This window comes from Lepidochelys kempii, chromosome 7 (assembly GCF_965140265.1).
Source record: "Lepidochelys kempii isolate rLepKem1 chromosome 7, rLepKem1.hap2, whole genome shotgun sequence".
In the NCBI taxonomy this organism is placed as follows: Eukaryota; Metazoa; Chordata; order Testudines; family Cheloniidae; genus Lepidochelys; species Lepidochelys kempii.
In genome coordinates, this window is record NC_133262.1 from 102,908,234 (window position 1) to 102,922,318 (window position 14,085).

At 37.8% G+C, this 14,085-nt stretch overlaps 1 protein-coding gene across 4 annotated transcripts in view; it reads right to left on the reverse strand.

The window, feature by feature from the left end:
• DOCK1 (dedicator of cytokinesis 1) overlaps positions 1-14,085 on the reverse strand; it is a 550,235-nt gene that overhangs the window by 216,660 nt on the left and 319,490 nt on the right. For all 4 annotated transcript variants that reach the window (XM_073354059.1, XM_073354057.1, XM_073354058.1 and 1 more), the window contains one exon: positions 10,332-10,426. In XM_073354059.1, the coding sequence (XP_073210160.1) occupies positions 10,332-10,426 (95 nt within the window). The remainder of the gene's footprint in view (positions 1-10,331; positions 10,427-14,085) is intronic.

Sequence of the window (14,085 nt, forward strand, 5' to 3'; positions counted from 1 at the left end):
GGAAACAAAGTAAGATGGTCAAGATTAATCAGTAAAGCAATAATACTCTTTTTTTAAAAAAAAAAACTCATCGGTACTGGCAAGCTCAACTTCATTGATTCAAAAGATCACTGTAGAACTTCTATAGCAAATCAGAGATCTAGGACATAGATAAGATGGAAAACAGATCCATTACACCTAATGGTCTGCTAGGGTGCCAAGAAAAACACTTATCCCTAAATACGCTCATACAATGTCATGATCAAAATGATACCAATGTCAAGCACAAAACAGTTCTAATACAGAATGGTTCAGACAAAATAACCCACTGTGTAAGATCTACTGTTTCTCCCTTACTGCAGAAATACATCCAACTGAAAAGAGCATTCTGTCAAAGTATTGTCCTGTGAGGTACAGATACAGAGTAAGAAAAATAATTGTATTTTAAAACATAACTGGAATGTTCAATTTAATTTAAGTTCTAGTTAATTTGACAGGTACTATATCAAGTAAAAACATCCTGCAAAGCCTTTATTGAAAAGGTCAATGCACTATACAACTAGCTTCAAAGGACAACAGAACTCCCTTCCATTTACAGAAATGTAGCCCTGTGATACTTAATGTAGCTTATCAATATCCACTTATGCTTTGTATAATAAGAGAAGATTAAGGTTCAAAGTGCCTCAGTCATTTTTGAAAAGCGGCTCCCAGCTCACTTACACTCTTCTGAAAATTATATCCTGATCTGTAAATAATTACAGTTTCCCCTTTTGAGTATATGGCAAAAAAATAATATTCAGGAAAAATATGGAATGGCTAACATTGGTATGTCCTATCTCATTCTCAACTCAGAATGATCCCATACCTTTCAGTATGCAGTCTCTTAACAGGACAGCCTTAGCAAAGGAATAAAAGTTGTATGGTGTAAGACATATAACAAGACAGCAATACTGATGTCACTTTCCTTTAGCCAAAGCTCTTCTACTGTCCAGACTCAAAACATTATTGCATATAATAATTGTCTATATATCACAATATCTTGTTTAGAAATGTCAAAGTGTTACTACTTCACATCAACAAGTAGACTATATGTTGTAAATGAACTCTACCCCAATTATCTATTTAAGCTTTCATGTTGTCTTTACACCCAGCTATCTCCCTGAATAGTGCATTACCAAAAGCTCTTTGGTAAAGTGGCTCCTAATTTTGAAGTCTCTCCTTTTTATAATATAAATAAATAAATCAGAAATTACTTGTTGACTCTGAATTTCTGGCAGTTTCCTTTCTAAAAATGTCTACACAACCTGCATGAATTTCCACTATTCTGACAACTACTGATGCATCATTAACCAGTTCATGACTCAGACAGTCTTTCCTGATTCTTCCTATATGATTACAGGATATGATAGCTGAGATCTAGTAATCTAAGTGAAACAGACAAAGCAGATCTCCCAAAAGATGAGAGCTAGAAATGAACTTTACACTGAAAACCAATTTCAGACCCTATATTAGAATTTGCAACTATTTTATAATTTCAGAAGGTTGTTTTCCTTTATTCATAGAAAACCAGATGTGTTCAAAACATTGCAGAGCAAATATTTACCAATAAAGCAAATGTTTAATATTTTAAAAGTCATTTTCTTTTGGCTTTGGGTGTCAACAGGCATAATTCACTAAAGCAATTTAAGTTAATACTGCACTATAAGCTTTAAGGTTAAGATAAGCTTGTTTTGTTCAGAATGAGACATTTGTTGCAAAGTTTCCACAATGATGACAGATACACACACAGTAGACATTGCTTTCAAATTACACTACAGTTTGACATATGCTGATATGACAACCATGTAGTAACACACCCCCTTTATTTCACTGACAGTTATAAACAACCAAAATAAAACAGTATGTACAAACTATGCCTGCTACTAAAAAATACCAGAGAACAAAATTAATTTCTGAAATGGGTGCATTTGCTGATGGTACATTACTGTTGAACTGTATTTTTCAAGGGTATTTCTTTCCCTAATTTGATTTCTTTTCGATGAGGAAGAGGGAAAGAGGATAGGAAGAACACAGGATAAAAAGCAGACTGCACAATGATCTTGGAGGTAATTAATTCTTTCATTTTGGAGAATGTTTATAGATTTTTGGTTTTGCGTGTAAAATATAGAGGACATCGGATTACATTTCTTATACAGATGAAGTACCATTTAACAAAAAAATGAAGTATCAGTATGGGCAACTAAACGTCCATGACTATTGGTGTGGACCAAATTCTTAGTAGAGATTAATTTATCACAAGATCTGCCATCACAACTGGGCACCAGTGCTGCCAACAGAAAATTCAAGGACTAAATGAGTGTTGAGATTGAACTATCCTTTCAGCTATAGAAATGGTCCCTCCCAGTCAGGGTTGTGACTTGTGTGTAGAATCATGTGAGGAAACTGGCACTAGAAATGACAATACAGTGCCTGCTTTATGGAAAATGGACTTCCATTTTTAGGGCTATCAACTGTGCACTTATCACAAACACTGTAGATTAGATCACTAGCCTCTGACTTCTGGAGTGAAAAATCCAAGTTCAAATCTGTCCCAGATCACAAGTGACTATGGTGATCAAGGAACAAAAGGAAGTTTAATAGGCAGCACTTGTTTAAAACAAACAAAAGGACACACTTCTTAACATAACACAGTCCACCTGGAACTCATTGCCAAGGGATGTTGTGAAACCAAAACTAAAACTGGGTTCAAAAAAGAATTAGGTAAGTTCATGGAGGATAGGTTCATCAGCGGCTATTACCCAAGAATGGCCAGTGATGCAACCCCATGCTCTAGGTGCCCCTAGCCTCTGATTGCCAGAAGCAGGGAACGGACGACAGGGGATGGATCACTAGACAATTGCCCTGTTCTTTTCACTCCCTCTGAAGCACCAGGTATTGGTGACTGTCATAAGACAGGACAGTGGGTGAGAAGGACCATTGGTCTGTCTCAGTATAGCCACTTATGTTCTTATCTCTTACTCCCCATTTCCGAACATCACAGGAAAGCCACCCAACAATTTGGCCTTATTCAATATAACTGGCAGTCTATCTCAGGGAGTCTCGTGTCTGAAACCTAGAATTCACTGATAGTGTACTGGAAGGAAGCTAGTATTACAACTGCTCTATAATTAACACTATGCCTACACTTGGGCTCAGACTAGCAATATTAGATCCTCCCTTGCATGACTACTAAATTCTGTCAAAACATCCACATACATAAACCTTAAAATAAACATAACTTAAAAGTAGCTAGAATATCTTAAATAGCATAATTCCAAATCAACTGATAACAATGGCAGAATTCTAAGAAAAGTTTTCTTTAAAGTTATTTTGGTTCATCTTTATTTCCTAAGCAATTAAAAAAAACATATTTAGTCACAAATGTTCAGTGCCAAGTGCAGAATTAGCTGTCATATAAAGCAAGTGTCTTACACAGAAACTTCCTCAGGTGAAAAGTTGACTAATGTAATTTAGCTAGATACAATTCTAATTCAGTACAAGATCAAGAAATAGTTTTAAACTGGAAGATATCTAATAAAAGTACTATGAAGACATATGCTAAAGAAAAAAATGGTAAGGTCCTGATCCTGCACGGACTTACGCATTTGCTTAACACATACTGAGTGACTTCTAAGAGTGCATAAAAATAAATCTTTGAAGGACTGTAGCCTAAATGGTTTAAAAAACCTGCAGTCTTCTGCTATCTGCAACCATTCCATCTCAGAGCATGATTGCATCAGACTCACATGCTAGGAACGATTGCCTCTGGTAACTGACTGGATGAGACCCCTTCAAGGAAAACAAAAGGTACTATTGTAATATTCTTCTTAGTAAACAACCAACTTTGCTCTAAGCATGGTATAGGTAAGCATCATGCTGTTGGAAAAGAAAGTCTGGACAACTTGGTCGTTAGAAATCCCACACAGAAGTAAAACATTTACTCTGGTGTCCTTACCAGATTCCAAATGGGTAGCATTTCATTACAGATAGTGTGTCATTACTGGTAAACTTTGCAGATGATACACAGGTTGGGGAAGTGGTAAACAATGAAGAGGACAGATCACCAATACAGATACTAATACAGTGCGATCTGGATCACGTGGTAAGCAGGGCTCAAGCAAACAATATGCATTTTAACTTGTACCTCTAGAAACAAAGAATGTGGGCCATACTTACAGGACTGGGGACACTATCCTGGGGAGCAGGGACTCTTAAATGGACTTGTGGTCATGGTGAGTAATCAGCTTAACATGAGCTCCCAGTGCAACGCTGTAGCCAAAAGAGCGAAAATGATCCTTGGATGCATCAATAGGGGAATGGCAAGTAGGAGGAAAGAGGTTATATGACTTCCATATTTGGCACTGGAGTGACTACTATTGGAATACTGTGCCCCAATCTGGTGTCCACAATTCAAGAAAGATGAAGAGGCTTCAGAGAAGAGCCACACGAATGATAAAGTTTGTAAAACATGTCTTATACTGAATAGACTCCAGGAGCTCAATCTGTTTAGCTAAACAAAGAGAAAGTTGAGGGGCTATTTGATCACAGTCTGTATAAGTACCTATATTATGGGGAACAACATTTTGATAATGGGCTCTTCAATCAAGCAGACAAAGGTGTAACAAGACCCAGTGTCTGGAATTTAACTAAACTTTATTAACTAAACTAAACTAGAAGTAACTAAACTTTATTCTTGAGGTTGTTGACAGATTTGACACTTGGTATCTAGTAAGCAGTATCCTGATTTTAAATCTGGGTAGGAGTCCTCCTACTGGAATAATGACTGGAGTACCACTCTGCCAAAGCTTGCATCTGACCTAAAGGCCTGCCCCAATGCATAGATGAGTACTGAATGTGTGGGGCTGAACTCCACCTTGCTGCCCTACAAATCTCAGGCAAAGGGATACTGTTCAAAGAGTCTGTGGAGGTTGCCTGAGTTTGAGTTGAATGGGATCTAACGTCCCGATGAATCATCTTTGCAAGAATATTGCCAGTATGTATGCAGTCCGAAACCCACTTGGATAGTTTTTGTTAGGATATTGACTGTCTTCTTATCCATCCTGCAAACACCATGAATAGTCTCAGAGAGGTTCTAACCATTCTGGTTCTATCCAGGTAAAAGGACAAATGTCCTACCCATTTCTGGGGTGTGAAGCTTTACTTCAACTGGTGAAGAATGAGGTTTAGAAAAGACAACCACGGGATGAATAGATTATTATTACTACCCAAAATAATTATAGGCAGGAACTTAGGGTGAGGTCTCAGGGTGACCTCGTCCTTGTGGAAGATAATAGAGAGGGGATCTACCACGAGGACCTGAATTTCCCAATTTGTCCTGGCCGATGTTATGCCCACTCGGAAGGCTGTCTTTTTAGAAAGTTGCTGGATTGAGCCGGTAGTCATGGGCTTGAACTGAGGCCCCATTAATCCAGCCAGCACTATGCTGAGATCCCAAGCAGGAGAGTGTTTCCTAGCTGGTGGAAAGGCATGGGTCAGTCCTTTAAGGAATCTCATCATGGTCCTGGCAGCTATGTGACAAGTCCTGTGCTGTCTCGAGTGCCATTCTAGAAGTGACCTGCCCTTTGGACATGGTGGATCTTAACTCCTTCTGATATTCGTTGGGAAGCTTGTCCATTAAAGAGGAGAGTTGATTCCATAGCAGAAAATGGTACTTTGTGAAGAGTGCCTGATAATTAGTTATCCCAGCCTGAAGACTCACTAAGGTGTACTCTTTATGTCTGAAAAGGTCCAGTTTTTTAGGATCCTTTTCTGTAGGAATCGACCTAGTTTGTTGTTCAGACCTTTCTTGTGGAGCTTGGATGATAAGAGACCTCAAGGTGGGGAGCTGGAAGGAGTACTCAAATCCTTTCCCCAGTGCCTTATATCTCCTATCTGCATACATGGAAGTTGGCAGGGATCATTGCAGAAGCATGCCATACAGCTTTAGCTGTTTCTAGCAGTACCTCATTGATTGGTAGGACCATTCTACCTGATTGAGAGCCGGAGAACACCCAGCACATTGTGCAGCTTTTCTTGTGTGATGCCAAGTGAAAAGTCTAGACTGTCCATTAACTGCCTCATCCAGTCCTGAGACTTTCAACTCATCAGAAAGGGGTGTGGATGGAGGGTTGGTCATTTTATCTGGGGACAAAGTGGAAAGGGGCAGTGGCTATTGGTGTTCAGGGAGAAATCATGCCCACTGACTCTTTGTTCCTCCTCTACTACAGACTGTTGAGGGGTTGATGTCAGGGCCAATTGCAGCCGCTATTTGGGAGAGGACAATCTTAATTTACCATAGAGCTGGGGAGATGCAGTACCCGATGGTACTCATCAGAGATTGGGAACACGATGGCTGGACTGCGGTACTGACTTTGGGGGCTTCCTAGCTATCAGTACCGTGTGCTGAGGCAAAGTGGTTACCATTGGTCTTGGAACTGGCTTCATGATCAATGGGTCAGCAACATAGAAGGCAAGGTATGTACTATGGCAAGACACTATCAGTCTGAGTAATCTGCTAGGGTGGTACTAAGAGGCTTAGGAGATCTTTTGCAGCTGCATAGGTCTCCAGGGTGGTTGGTACCAAAATAGACCTTTGCTCCATTATGATCAAGGGTGATGACTCCAGTGTCTGCTCTAAGGAAGCAGCCAGCTGCACCTGTCCCAGCTCAGGAACCAGAGTCAACAGCTCTGTCCTGATCAAGCCACTAGTGAGTGATATTGAGGAGTAGCAGCCGAAGGGTACGCTCTACCTTCAGTACTGGAGTAGTTAGCCTCTGCAGCCAAAGAGTTCCTCTCCAAGGACTTCAACAACTTCCTTTCTTTGGTTTTGAAGGCTGAGAGGGCTCTAAGCATCTTCAAGGAGAACTCTGACAAAGAGGAACTCCTTTCTCTGCTTTCTGGTAAGGACGGGGAGCAATCCTGGATTAAGAGGAACTCCCTCTAACTGATCAAGGATGAGGGGCAAAGGCATTCGTCTCTTTCCTTCTTGGTTCATGAAGCCTTGGCAAAAGACAAGTGCCACTAACCAGCAAAAATCACTAGCTGCATGTTCACAGAGTAAGAACTGCCAGCACACTCCGAACAATGACAGTACAAAGGAACAGAAGGGATCCCATGTGCCTGGGCACCAAGAGAAAATATTAATACTAAGGGATGGGTATGCACGTATTTCTTTCTTTTTTTCTTTTCTTTAACTATTTAGGAAGTTTTAACAAGTTTACTAAATCTTGCCATGTAAATATCAGGAACAAAACAATCATTACAACAGTTCTCTTTTGTTTAAAGAGACATTATACAGGAATATAGCCATCAGATCTTTCCATTTAACAGGGTGTTACCATATTACAGAGTGAGCATCATTACAACACCTATGACATTTCCAGTGATTTTATTAAATTGAGTGAAACCTCTATATCCACATATTTAACAGACCATGTATCATCTATCAAATGTTAATATTCAAAAACATTAGATGGGGTGCTATTTTTTTCTCCAGGTGAATGTCCTTTTCTGAGTAAGGAATAAAAGGTAACCAAATATCAAGTATCTACCTTTTCTCTCTCTGTTTTGCTGGGTACATAATTAGCATGTTAATTTTTCTACAACCACAATCTCCCATATTTTTGAACCATTCCTCAATGGTTGGGCTATTTTTTCTTTTTCCATTGAGAGGCTACCAATAGCCAAGAAGCTACTAGCAGATAAGAGATTAATTCTTGAGTTCCGCATGTAGTTTTGTATTATACAAGTAAAAAGAATTATAGAATTATACAAGTAAAATGATTTTGAAGTAGGTACATTACTAAATTTGTAGATACAAATTTTCAAAAGTTCTCCTTAATTTTACCCAAATATTTGCAAGGGTTCTTCTTCATCTATTCAATATTTATCTGTACACAAGAGTATTCCAATGTGCAAACTGTGTAACTGTGTCTCTAACTGTAAGATTTTCTGGGCAAAATTAAAAGGTGTCCTTTGAAAGGCTGCCCCATACTGCCAGATCACAACAGTATTAAAACTACTGAAATAAATTAATGAACTAGTACACACTTTTTAATTATTTTTTTTAATAGTGGTGTGGCACTGTGTACTCAGATTCAATATCTACTGAAGACAGGAAGCTATTTCTGCCTGACAGATCTGCTATATGTTACTGGATGTTTTAGTGACTCTTTTCCAATAGTAGGTTGAAAACAAAAACTAGACAGGAAGATATTTTCAAAATGTAGTTTTATATTTTTGGAATCCCCACCCTACTTTAGAAGTTAAAGAGTTTAATCCATTTCAGAAACATACACAAAGATGCATTTAATTAAAATGCTCACATTACCATTAAATTTAGGTAAAGAAGTTAAACTTAGAGATGAACAAGCCTCTATACATCTCTCTGGAGAACTGTCAACACAAACAAGCTTGTGAATACAACATTCTTTTAGCCTGTACCTTCTTCAAATAATGTCTCTAAAAGTATGGGAATAATAGCAGAGACGACCCTAACATTGTGACAGTACAGCTGGCCTTTCTGCTTTTTCAGGAAGTAATGTCCAGTATAGAAAAATACACATAAGCCGCACATTGTAGGTACCAGAAGACCAGGCAAGAATCAGCTTCCTGCAGGCCTCTGCACACTCCTGTCTCCAGAGTTATTCTAGTTCAGACACTGTCTTCATTCCACCTCTATACTAAGTTGTTGCAGACCTTTATTCAGTTGTACTGTATTAAAGTTACTTGCCATAATCCGAGACTACAAACACCATGCTTGAAAATACTGCTAAATTTGCTGAACTATATGTTAAAAAAAAAGTAATTTTTTTGCTACTATAATTTCAAATTGGTAACACACAGACAAAAAAACCCCAAACAAAACAAAACTCCAAACAAACATTCACAAGGCATTTGGCCCTGCCACTTGGGAAATTTGGGTTCAATTCCAGGACAAATATTTCATTCTCAGCACTGGCAGAATCCTGGGAAAACATTGTCAAGTTTGGGGAAAGAAGCATATCAGTGTCTTAACAGTAATTGCTGCATGACTAGTAAGTGGGGCCAACAGGCTGTAAATAGAACCCTTTCCAGTGCTGCCTCAATTCTTCTTAAAATGATGGTGCACAGAGAAAAGGGCGGGGCGGGGGGGAGAGATATTTTCAGGATTTCAGCAAGGGCTGTGGGATAACATATGCTGTGAAGGCTCCTATGGTGATCTCTGCATATTATAAATCTGCAGTAAAATCCTCAAAGTAGCTGGAGTTTATGAACAGGAGACCACATTTAAGACCTGAACAAAAAATCTAGTAGGTTTAAGTCCACATTATCAACTAATTTGAAAAAGTTCTTTACGCAAAACACAGTGTTTTTTGAGTTACAGCAGGACAAACATGTTTGACCATAGCCACTAAACATAAATTCAAGGATGGCTGAATTCATTTTAATCCAATTTATTACCCATAATAAAATTCATTCAGGAGGGGAGTTCTCATATGCCAAGTTTCAAGTTTCAGTGGATTTTTATGGCAAAAGTATAACCCCAATTTTATGGGTTAATAGGGTAAAAACTGACAACGTTTAAGCCATGATAGCTAACAGTAAGCACAAAATATTTCTCCAAGCAACATGGAAACAAGATGCTTTTTTAAAAACTTGCATCAAAGTGAACAAAAATGTGTGGGAGATATTTACTAAAATGGCAAATGCAAAATATTCCACTGAATCCTGTTAAATAATAACTAAATAACGAAAAACAGAGAAGCAGTGACAAAGCAAAAACACCATGATTTGAAAGATTAGCAACCTGTCACTTCATTATCAAGCTGATGGGGACAGGTTTTAAATCCCTGCTCTTTCAATTAGGATGTATGAAAATGCATTATCTACATGTTAACAACATCAAAACACTCTCACGGCAGATGCTCAACCCTGCACAGTAGCCATTTATTTCTGAAATATGTGATGTACAAACACATGTATCCTGACTGGAGTAGTATTGGAAATTCAATTAACTAATAATAATATTAAAAATGTTGGTTTAATTTTCCTCCTCCACAATCTGTTCTAAAATTGTTGGTGTACATTTTTTTTTAAAATGACACCCTCCCTTGATTTGTGATGGACCTGAAGAGCAATGCTTTACTGCTTCTGTTTCAATAACAGGTCTACTGCAATCTCTAGAGCCAATTTTTCAAATAATTATTTGCATCACAGAAAAAAAAATCTCTGCTGCATTGTGTGTGAGACTGTTTCTAAGCAACACTGTTGTTTCAGATCAAACATGAAATAGTCATCTCAGTAAAGGTCCAGCACTTTTTCTCTGTACTTACTTATTCTGCATCATGTTCATTATAACCCAGTCGAAGGGATAGACATTCTTCCCAATGAGATTCTTGAACATGATGAATGTTTCCATCAGAAAGTCCTAAAATAAGAGGGAAAACATTTGAAAAAGGCCACTCTTTCAGATCAAATGTGATACCATATGGCTGATGAAAACTCACTTGATTAATGACTAAATTCAAAAAGGTATCTCTTGCTTTGTTGAATGAAAAAAATACAAACTACTGTTAAGGTAAACTGTATATTAATTCTATGATAATTATATTATTTATCCCTTTCAGAAGATAGCTGTAACAAGTATAGGTTTTTTTTCTTTTTTTAAACTAAAATAGTTCTATATTGTAATAAACCAATTCATTATATAATTCCATGAAAAAGAACAAATGACAAAATTAATCAAATTGAAATTCTTTGTTGAAGGTGGTTCCAGCTCTCATTGATAAGCATGTGGTTAAGGATAAGCATGAAGTCTTACAAAATGGACTTCATAGTACATTTCAACGTATCACACCAGTCAAAGAAGAATAGATGTATAGAATTGGGATCTGTCAATCCTGTTTTGAATATAAATGTTGAAACCAACTATCTGTATATGTAAAAAGAGGGAGGAAGATGGTTTTAAAAATATTTCTTATGTTAACCCAAAAAGGGTCCAATTATTCAAAAGTATTCACTGGTGAGCAGGTGCATTCTCCAGTGTAGACTTGTTTTAAAAGTTATGCTCTGGTTCGAATTAGAATTAATTCATGGAAGTCCTATGGCTGTGTTATATGAGAGATCAGAGTAGACGATAATTTTAGGCTCCCCCTAAAAAGAGACACGAATTTGGTTCTGCAAGAGAGAAACTGATTCTGCACAATATATGCTTGGTGGCATTGGCCAGTTGATTTTTGTATAGACATGAAGAAGAAAAAACTCTCTGGAGAAAGAAAGTTATGCAATTTATATGTGCTGTGAAGCACCTAGCACAATTTGCGGTGCTGTAAAAATAATAATGCGTATTAACATGTAACATCAAAACTGCAGAAAATATGCAGACAGCCGGAAAGAGCTTATGCAACAGCTCCTCGTCCCACAGAATGTACCACCTAGTCCCACTGAACTTTTTATTCTTGATACAATTGTCTCAGTTTTCTAGTCCAAGCCTATTTCCTGTGCTGGAGCTTACATGGAACCTTGTTCAACACCATCTCTTCAAAATGCTTCTCCAGATTTCTCCAACATAGAAAAATGACAACTGTCTGTCTTTTCATGCAAGACAGTGTTCTCCCATTTGTCTGTCCATTCAAAGTCTTAATGGAACTCCATCCTTGTTTGAGTTAATCTTTCTTGCTCATTGTCCTTTTAAACATTTTAACACTGGTATGAGTCCTGGTATTGAATATACCCTGGGAATGTGTTATTGCTTTCCCTAGAATATTAGAAGAGGTTCATGTTTCCAGGATATACAGCTCTCCCTGGTCAATATTAGAAATACTGCCATTGACCAGCCAGGGAATTTCTCACCTCCAAGAACCAAGGAGTTCCTAAGTATGCTCAGCAGCTGTACAGCGTGGTGGGAGTGAGAGAAGGATGACTGATTTAGAATGTCTTGTGCAGCATTCTGCAGCAACCAAAGGAGGAAATATTTCACGTATTTTTATCTGATGAATCATAATTAGGTGCAATGTCTATACAGCCAAAGAGGCCCACAAAACATCAGATGGCAGAGAATATGAATTTTAAAGAAACACCACTAGGTGAGTAAAACAGCTAATGGTAAAATTACTCTCCATAACACATCAGTAAAAGAAGACATTCTGACATTAAAAGAATTGACTTTCCAGACTTCCAGAGTTTTCAACTGCTAATCGTTAATATGAGATGCTACTGCTGCACAAGCCAAAATTCATTTCAGGTAAATACTTCACTAGCTCAGTAAATGTGTCCTCAGTTTAGTGATCAAACTGCGTACTTCACAGCTAGTTTTTCAGATATAAGTTACAAATTTTTAATGATCATATTGCATATTTTGTTGACTGGAATCATGCAGTATTTCTTTCATTAAACTATGTTTTTACTACATGAAATGGTTGATTTCCTTGTTGATCCTGCTTCATGGCTTAATAACTGAGATTTCAGTGGGAGTTGTACTCATGTGAATGAGGGGAAATTTGGGCCCATAGAGTTTATCTTTTTGAATATTTTACGAATGCAGATACATACTTTCCTGGTTTCTTATAGCAGATTTCATTTTGTACTTTATTAGTTCTGCTAGATGCTTCAGCTGTGGAGTTTTTGCACACTTTGCTGATCAAGCTGCATGTGGTGGCAGATGAATTTTTCATGCATTTTGCTGATCGACTTGCATACTTTACTGACCATGAAGGTGATGTAATGTTTGATTTGTGCTAATTTGCTGATTCAGCCACATATTTAATCTATTGACATTTACACTTTAATAATCCCATTTTCGCAAAGGTACTTTAATCATCAGCATGTAAAGTTTATTGAATAGAATTTATACCCTCTGAAGTTTACTTATTCATCATGTATTTTTATCAGTGCTCTCTTGGCAGTTTAGATTTTATCCTTCCTCTATGAAAAGAAGTTGATTTTGTGCCAGCATGGCTTGCATTATGAGCAAAAATCTGGATTTTATTTTTAATCATCCGCTCATGCTATGTTTCCTCAGCAACCTTTAAGGTAAGAGACTTTTAGTGGTAGTTTGAGCCAATACAAAATGCTCTAACTGTAAAGCAAGGATACAGAATCAAATTGTAGGAGCAAACCATGCAACTCTTTCTTCATTATAGCCCAGCTTCTAACTTCTGCCCACCTGATATGTCACTGGGTACAAGAAAGGTCTGAAGCCCTATTGGCTGCTGCACCAGTGAGCTTCACACTGGTGACAGTGAAGGGGCATCTCTGAGACGATGGGTCCCATTTGCAATCTTTCGGTTTTTTTTAACAAAGGGAAAGGGAGAGGATTACGGACAGTGTGTAGACAGATGAATAGGACTTACAAACAGATCAGGGTGAGGAAAGGGAATGGAGAGCAATTTAGTTCTGTGTCCTTTAAACACTGTTTAGCTGGGATTGGTGTGAAAAAAAGAAGGTGGCAATTTTCCTTTTTTCAGCTGACTATCCAGCAAGCCCAATATATGAAGATCTCTAGAATGGTAGATTATAGGATTCATTTTCAAATCGTCTTCCATTATCACAGGCTCTGCCACATGTATACGTCTGTTGTATAAACCCTAGGGCAATCTATATCTATAGTGACAAGTTTCAGAGTAGCAGCCGTGTTAGCCTGTATTCGCAAAAAGAAAAGGAGTACTTGTGGCACCTTAGAGACTAACCAATTTATTTGAGCATAAGCTTTCGTGAGCTACAGCTCACTTCATCGGATGCATTCAGTGGAAAATACACTGAATGCATCCGATGAAGTGAGCTGTAGCTCACGAAAGCTTATGCTCAAATAAATTGGTTAGTCTCTAAGGTGCCACAAGTACTCCTTTTCTTATATCTATAGTGTATGCTTGAAAGCATCTTTGTGAGTCAGATCACTATACTCTAGAACAGGAAAACATTCATTTTACAAATCCAAAAATGTAAGACGACTGACTTGTTCCTAAAGAAATGTAAATTGGTTCTGATGCCTTCTATGTATTTACTATTGCAATAGTTTGAGACATACTGTGAAAAAGGCAAAACAAGTTTCAGAGCGATTCAGTCAGCATCCTAAACCATGGATTGAGT